This window comes from Jaculus jaculus, chromosome 4, assembly GCF_020740685.1.
Source record: "Jaculus jaculus isolate mJacJac1 chromosome 4, mJacJac1.mat.Y.cur, whole genome shotgun sequence".
Lineage (NCBI taxonomy): Eukaryota > Metazoa > Chordata > Mammalia > Rodentia > Dipodidae > Jaculus > Jaculus jaculus.
Window position 1 is genome coordinate 152870295 of NC_059105.1, and position 8937 is coordinate 152879231.

The 8937-nt window shown below is 38.7% G+C and overlaps 1 protein-coding gene across 1 annotated transcript; it reads left to right on the forward strand.

Annotated features, from left to right (window-relative positions):
* Positions 1-770: 770 nt before the first annotated feature.
* LOC101598303 (olfactory receptor 5K3-like) lies at positions 771-5816 on the forward strand. The gene is made up of 2 exons (XM_004663272.2): positions 771-1689; positions 5767-5816. The coding sequence occupies exons 1-2, from the start codon at positions 771-773 to the stop codon at positions 5814-5816; spliced, it is 969 nt and encodes a 322-aa protein (XP_004663329.2).
* The last annotated feature ends 3121 nt before the right edge of the window (positions 5817-8937 follow it).

The following is an 8937-nucleotide window of genomic DNA, read 5'->3' on the forward strand; positions in this document are numbered from 1 at the left end:
AGCCAAGTGGAATTTTAATAAAGATAAGATCCTCTCCTCATTACTCTTCATTTTGCAATATTTAAGATAGATATTGGGCTGGAGAGATGGCTTAGCGGTTAAGCGCTTGCCTGTGAAGCCTAAGGACCCTAGTTCGAGGCTCGGTTCCCCAGGTCCCACGTTAGCCAGATGCACAAGGGGGCACACACATCTGGAGTTCGTTTGCAGAGGCTGGAAGCCCTAGCGCGCTCATTCTCTCTCTCTCCCTCTATCTGTCTTTCTCTCTGTGTCTGCCGCTCTCAAATAAATAAATAAAAAATAATAAAATAAAATTAAAAAAATAAAAATAAAAAAAGATAGATATTGATGATATCTTTAATAAGCTCTTTAATCATTCCTTTCTCTAGAAGAACATGTAAAGTCCGTGTTTTCAAATGTGCAGAAAAGCTGAATTAAACTTTTGAAGGGATCTCAAAAAATGACACAAATTATTTGAGGAGAGTGAATTTTTATGTCCTTTCATTAAATGTGTCAAGTTAAACCTTGCCTTCTTTAAGTATGCTTCTGCGATTATCAAAATCTTCCTGTGCATTCTGACAGTCACTGCTTCAGGTCAAAGATACTAACCCTGTAAGAGAAAAGAGAGCCTGAAAGTGCAGGACCTACCTGCCATAGAAATCAGGTGATACTCAAATAACAAGTTCCTCCAACTGTCCTAAAGAACGCAAGTGTAATGTTATATGATCATAATTCCAGTCATATATTTTTTCCTTTATATAGACAAATGGGACATGACTGAGGGCAACTACTCTGGGACAGCTGAATTTATCCTCACAGGGTTTTCAGATCACCCAGACCTGAAGACTCTTCTGTTCCTGCTGTTCTTTGCCATCTATCTGATCACCATGGTGGGCAATCTGGGTTTGGTGGTCTTGATTTACATGGAACGTCGTCTTCACACACCCATGTACATCTTTCTGGGTAACCTGGCTCTGATGGATTCCTGCTGCTCCTCAGCCATCACTCCCAAGATGTTAGAGAACTTCTTCTCTGTAGACAAAAGGATTACCCTGTATGAATGCATGGCGCAGTTCTATTTCCTCTGTCTTGCTGAAACCACAGACTGCTTTCTTCTGGCGGCAATGGCCTATGACCGCTACATGGCCATATGCGATCCTCTGCAGTACCACACTGTGATGTCCAAGAGACTCTGCCTTCAGATGACTATAGCAGCATACATAGCTGGAAACTTGCATTCCATGATTCATGTAGGGCTTTTGCTAAGGCTAACTTTCTGTAGGTCTCATGTGATCAAGCACTTTTTTTGTGATATCCTTCCATTATACAGCCTTTCCTGTATTGACCCATATATTAATGAGTTGATGGTACTTATCTTTTCAGGGTCAATTCAAGTCTTTACAATCACTGTGGTCCTGACTTCTTATATGTATATACTTTTCACAATATTCACAATGAAGTCCAAAGAGGGCAGAGGCAAAGCCTTATCTACTTGTGCCTCCCACTTCCTGTCTGTGTCCATATTCTATGGTTCTCTTCTCTACATGTATATCCGACCTAGTTCAGTTAATGAAGAAGATAAAGATATACCCATTGCTATTTTTTACACACTAGTAATTCCTTTATTGAATCCTTTTATTTATAGTCTAAGAAACAAGGAAGTAATCAATGTTATGAAAAGAATAATGAAGAGGAGAGAATTTTGTTGCATTCTAAAACCATCTGCATTGGAAAATTGATCTGAATTTTCTAATACTTTTTAGACAAATTTATAGATGCAGAAAAGAATAGATCCATTTTATAATCAAATTATTAAATAATGTAAAGGGGGATGGTATTTGAGTCAAATTAATTCATAACTCCACAGGAGTGGAGTAATGGATGATTCAGGAGTTTGACAGTGTGATTAGTCAGTGCTTGACAAACCAAAGAAATGCTAGGAAAAGAAATTACTATACATAAAGGTAGCTCTTTTTTTATTTCACTGGTTAATTTCTTGGTCTCAAATATAATCTTACAATCTCAAGATCATTCTAAGTTATTTTCTGATTCATATTTCCTTAAGCAATTCCATTAGTAGGAGGTTAGCTGTGTATTTTTGAATCTGAATTCACAGAGAATGTTTATTCTCTAGTCAATCAAATGGTGGTTCTTAGTGTACTCATCTTCAGTAACCAATTTTTTGGAACTACAGTAGCTTTACTTTGCTTAGTTTACAAAATTGAACTTAAAATGATGGCCTTCATAAAGAAATCACAATATATTTTAACTTTCTTACACAGATTGCTTATTTATCCCTCAGATGTGATATTGTAATCATCTATCACATTGTTTCTTTCTCCCTGATATCATTGTCTGGTTTGTTGGTCATTAGCAGTAACAAAAACCTGCACTGGGTTCCATGAAAGCTATTGTTATAGCCATAGCATTACTAAAATACAGAGATGTTGCTCAAATGTAGTCAGAAAAGTAGGGAAATCATAAATAACCAAACACAAATAGTATTCAACATATGAATTTTCAAATATTAAACAAAACAACTTACTGAAAATGTATTATCTGTTAAGAACCAAAAGTTTTCACATATGTGTATATGTATATAAGTAAGTATGTATACATGTATGTATGTAGGTGTAATGTACCATCTATTGGCATTTTAATGTGTTTTTGAATTAAAATCTCATGCAGTGAAGCTCATTGTGGAAGCCTAACACATCTGGATTGTGAATCAATTTTGTTATTAAGTAACATCAGAGATACTCTCCACTTTAGGAGTTGGAAAAAAATCAATAGTTGTAACAAACAGAAGTGACTATGACCATAGTCTTTTCATGGAAGTAGTTGTGGCAAGGTGAGTGGAAGATAAAGTAAACAGTAGAGAGAGTCAGCTGGGTGCAGACCATTGGAGAGGTCTTGGTGAGTGCTGAATGCAAGCTGAAAGTGGGCCATGCTCTGTGATACTTAAATACCATGCCACCCCCAAGAATCTGAGTTTGTTTAGAAGCATCAGACATTTGAGTTTTCCAGGCCACACAGTAATTTCATGATATCCTCTCAGGACACTATCCTGGCAATTAATTGATTAGGAAGAGTCTGGAATGATACAAAGTTCAGTAATTCACAGATGAGAGTGGGACTTGGGGATAGTCAATAAAAAGATAGAGATACCCACAGATAAATAGCATTTTAAAGGAAAACTAATGATAAACTCTAATTGTTTGATTATAAAATGAACTCCTATCTTCTTTCTGTATTAAACACATTGTACATGATGTTACATCAACAATACACCAACAGTGTTTGACACAAACAGCCCCTTAGTAGGGATTTCTCTCAACATGGTTTTATGATACTATGCTATTTTATTTGGTTTCAGAATGGTAGACTCCATCTGTAGATAAATCAAGAAATGCTGTTTATATTTTTTGCTTTTTTGTTTGTTTGTTTGTTTGAGGTGGGATCAGGCTGAACTGGGATTCCTCAGGGTAGTCTCAAACTCATGGTAATCCTACCTCTGCCACCCAAGTACTGGGTTTAAAGGTGTATACCACCATACACAGGTATTTTTGCATGTTTTTCCTTTTTTTTTTTTATCACAAGAGACTCACAATGTTATTTTGCCTTTTTACTGGAGATATTGTTTGATAACTTTATTAGGGCCATGTTCATCATAATTTTAACACAGCAAAGACAACATGTTTCCTCAATGACTAAAATCTACTTTTAAGGTGATATATTGAAACTGTGTGGATTCCTTGTTTCACAACATTGTTCAGCAGTGATGGTAACAGCCATAAAATAACCTTCCTTGGGGATGTGAAGATGGCTCATCAGGTAAAAGTGCTTGCATAACAATCTGAGATGGCCTTTGACACCTACATATCATGATCCCTGACATTCACATAAAGAGTCTGACATGACCACATATGCATCAGTCTTCTGGGAGGTAGATATAGAAGAATTGCTGAGACTCACTCATCAGCCAGACTGACTGGAAAAAAAAAGGGGGGGAGTCAGGCAGCATGCTGAGTGGCTTAGTCTTGCTCAGCTCAGAACCTGGGGCACACATGCAGGATGGCAACAAACGTTGGGGAGACCTAAGACTCATCAGAATGGCAAGAAGAGAAAGCCTGGGGCTCAGGACTGGACAAGTCATCTCCATCACACCTGCCAGGGCTCGAGGAACATTGCTGAGTTTTCAAAGTAGTCTCTAAAATTGCTTGGGAGTTATTTTGGGTCTTTGTAATAACTCTCTTTTTTGATTATATGAATTTTGGTCTTTTTGCTCCTTTTTTTCTATTCATTTGGCTGGAGGCTTATCAGTCTCATTTACTTTCTCAAAGAAACAACTCGTAACTTGTTTTTTCTGTATATTGTTTAGTGTCAATCCCACTAACTTCTATCCTGGTCTTTATTGTTTCTTCTCATCTGCTGGATTTTAAATTGACATTTTGTTGTTTTCCTACAGCTGATACATGATATTGGGGTTCAGGAGGGGTTTCCCAAACTTATGAACCTCAAGTTGGGGTTCTGTCCTAACTTTAACAAAGAATTGTTAAAGACAAACTCAAGAAAGATAAATTATGCATTAAGTTTATTTACATAGAAAAAAATTTGTTTAAGATAAATTGGGATCTAGGAAGGCTAGAGCAAAGCCATAATCATGTGGAACATAGGAAACACATTCATGTGGAAACACTGCATAATTTGTAAGATTCATTTAACAGAAACTGAGGTTTCGGGTGGTACTGGGTTAAAGTCACAAGCATGTGGAAGGGAGTTAAAGTGAGGTTTACAGCGAAAGACTGGTAGAGCCACAAGCATGTTCAGGGGACTGAGCCTTTCAAGGAAAGACTGAGATAGAACCATAGGTACATAGAGGATACAACTTAAGATGTATATGTAGCGTGACTTAGAATTCACATAGCGCCTACCATGTGTTTTCCTGTGGATGACAGTTAATAGGGCAAACAGTAAGGCTCAAGGAAAACTAGTAGAGAAAATATCAAAGTATAGACCAAGAAATTCAGAGGTGAAATGAATAATAAAGAGTGTTACACTTACGGTTACCCTGAGTTTTAAAAATATTATACAGGTAGCAGGTCTGAAATTAGTGAGAGGACCCACATAGATCTAGATTATAAGGAAAGGAAGCACATGGTAGATCCAGAGACCAGAGGAAATTCATGTAACCAAAGTGGGAAGTTACTCCGAACTATAAAGCAGAGGCAAGCAGAAAAGATCCCCCAGAACAAGAAACTGTTTTATGCTCTTCCCCTACTCAGCTATGTTAATGGAACCCAGCAGACAGAGCAGAGCAGTCTTTACATGCAAGGGGAAAACCTGATTGGTTTGAATATTTCTAGGGTGTTTCATAGAGCCAGCCCACTTGGGCCACCTATCTAGGTAGCAGTCTAGACTGTGGGCAAAGGGGGTGCTGTAGATCAGTCTTGATCAGACACAAGTTCCATTTGTGCTGCGAGTTTTGATCTTGTCAGGGCAAGGTGGCATGTGGGGTGCCATCTCCAGGTTCTTCCTGGGCCTCCATCTCTTACTGAATTTACTGAAAAGAAGCTAGCTTTCTCTTATCCTCCTCAAAAGCCATGAGGTGGTTCATTAAGTTATTTGATATCTAATTTCTTGACATGGGTGCTTATAATTATCAGCTTTCCTCCTAGGGATGTTGTTGTAGCTGTGTCCTACAGGAGCTGCTAGGTTGTTTTGTCATTTCTTGATTTCTCCAGTAATCCAATGATCATTCAAAAATACGTTATTCAATCTTCAAGAATTTATGTAGCTTCCAGATTCTTTCTTGTTGATTTTCACTTTCATTCTGCCGTGATTTGATATAATACAAAGAATTATTTCACTAATTTTTGTATTTTCTAGGGTTTATTTGTGGCATATTATGTGGTCACTTTTGAGATGCTTCCATGTGCCACAGAGACAAATGTTTATTCCTTATCTGATGAGTGGAATACTCTGATTTTTGTTAGGTTCAGTTATGGTATGGCTTAGCTCTGAAGTTTCTTTGCTAATTTTTGGTCTGGGTGACCTATCTAAGAGTGGAACACTGGAGTCTCCCATGACTATTGTGTCTGAGCCTATGTGATATTTTGCCATTTAGTGTTTTTTTTTTTTTTCATGAAATTGGGAGCCCCCAATATTTGATGTGTAAATGTTTACAATTGTTATATCTTCTTCATTAAACATTCCCTTTGTTAGGCATTGTGCTCCCTTTTGACCTTTCTAGTTAGTTTTGGTCTGAAATCTACCTTGCTGAAATATAGTCCCTCTTACTTGTTCATATCTTCCATTAGACTGATAGTCAGCTTCTCTATTTCCAAATGACTTTGCTGGCTAGATGTGTTTCTTTAAGAACAGAGATAATAGGATCTCATTTTGTTTTTTAGCCAGTCATTTAGTGTCTGTCTTTTTATTGGTAAGTTGAGGCTATTTACATTTAGAGGTATTCTATAAAGAGATTTACTATTTCTTATATTTTGCTGGATGATGTTCTAATTGGCTATATTATTGGCTTTTTTTTTTCATTCTCCTCTAATATTTGCTGATTTGTTATGTGAGGTTTATTTCTTCTTTGTTCATCTGTTTCTTTCTTATGGTGGATCCTATCATGTATCCTCCTAGATGGGGCTGACATTCTTTTATTTTTATAATATATTTTATTTATTTATTTGATAGAGAGAGAGAGAGAGAGAGAGAGAGAGAGAGAGAGAGAGAGAGAATGGGCACAGCAGGGCCTTCAACCACTGTAAACAAACTCCAGATGCATGTGCCCCCTTGTGCATCTCGCTTATGTGGGTCCTGGAGAATCAAACCAGGATCTTTTGGCTTTGCAGGCAAATGCTTTAACCACTAAGCAAGCTCTCCAGCACCTCACCCCCTAATTTTTGTAACCTAGATAGTATTCTATTCAGGATTTGGTTGACACAATTTGCCTTTGTTTTATCTTGAGATAGCCTCATTTCTCCATCATTTTGAAAGATAACTTTCTCGGGTTGTATTTATTACTTTCAGAACTTGGAATATATCACTCAATTTTTTTTAATTTAATTTATTAGCTTTCTTTTCAGCAAGTACAGGCAGTTTTGTACCATTGTTTAGGCTCATCCATGATCTACCCCCTCCCATTGAACCCTCCTTATGGATGTAAATGGGTCGTGCATTGTGGAGTTAGCCCACAGTTATTGGTATGATAAATATCTCTGCATATCATGACCCAACATGTGACTCTGACATTCTTTCCACCCCCTCTTCTGCAAAATTTCCCTGAGCCATGTTGGGTTCATTTTTGGTCTGCTTCAGTGATGAGGTGTTGGGGGCCTCTGAGGCTCTGGCTCTCTGATTTGGTAGGAGTTGATTTTTCTCTGTGTTGGTCTCCTTCCCCTTTGTGCTGGTATCCGGTTCATCAGGAAAACATCACCCTTGCTTGTTTCGCCAATTGTCCTTAGTTTCAGTTGGGCACCTTTTGAGGTATGTTGGGGCAGCTCTCTCCTTAGGATCTGCATTTTTCTGAAAAAGAGAAGCAGATTCTCCAACGGAGAGTAAGTTAGCACACAGAAAATTGAGATAACAATTACTGTTTTGATAGAGAGTTTGATAGGTGTAGGCCCTCTTGTACCCAATGATTGATGGTAGCTTGATATTGGAGAGTGGGCTTATGTTTGGGTATGGTTCTGACTTGTTTCCCAGCTCCAGCTATGGGTCTAGTACCACTGAGGGGATCAGTTAGCCAAATCAAGAGCAGTTGGTTCCCCACCATGGCTGTGTGCCACTATTGCACCTGATGTGTGGGAATCACATCAGGTTATTTGTTGCTAATTAGGTTAGACAATGAGTTGCTTGGACAGATATTGGTCATTTCCCCCAGTCGCCCATGTAGCACCTTCTGGCACTAGACACGCTGACTGTCTGGGGACTGACTCCTGGCTTCCAGCCATGCCGTTCCATTTTACGTGGCAGCTGCGTATGGAGTCTTCAGCAATAGAGTCTTACCACTGGCCTTTGGTGGGTCATCAAGTAGTCTGACAGAAGTCTGTCATTGTTTTGGGAAACCTTGTAGGTTTCTCTGATCTAAAGCTCATTGTGAATGGTAGCCCCAAGCTGGTAGTGGGGGTTACAGGTCAGTGCCTACTAAGAAATTGAGGAAAAACATAACTAATATACAAGAGTTAGAGGGGGGGGAGAGGGGGAGAGGGAGGGAGGGAAGATGTAGAAGATTTAGGTTAGTCTTGATCCTACCCTCCCCAGTGTCTTGTGGTTCAGGTGTTTCCTGTAAGGGTCTAGTGAAGGTTAAGCCATTTGGTCTGTCTTTTAAGAAGTAGAATTTTATGGTACCATTGCCGTGTGGGTCCAGATTACTGTTTTCCACCCTTCGATGCCCTCCCCGCCCTCCCCATCCATCCTATTATCTAGTCCATGAGGTGCTTGCTGGGAATGTAAGGTATCTTGGGTAGATTCAGGTTAGGTGTTGTAGATGAGTGAGACTATGTGTCGATTTTTTTTCTGTGATTGGGTAAGTTCACTGAGAATGATCTGTTCCAGGTTCAACCATTTTTCCTCAAATTTCTTTGTGTCATTTTTTCTTACTGCTGTATAGAATTCCATTGTGTAGATATACCACGTCTTCGTTATCCATACTTCTAATGATGGACATCTGGGTTGATTCCAGCTTTTAGCTATTACAAATTGAGCCGCTACAAACATGGTTGAGCAAATCTCTCTGGCCTGTGGTTTGAAGGTTTTAGGGTTGATGCCCAGTAAGGATATAACTGGGACTGTTGGTATTTCTATAGTCAGCTTTTTCAGGAGTCTCCATATTGCTTTCCAGAGTGGTTATACCATCCTACATTCCCACCAACAGTGAATGAGTGTTACTGCTTCTCCACATCCTCACCAGCATTTATTTTCATTTGATTT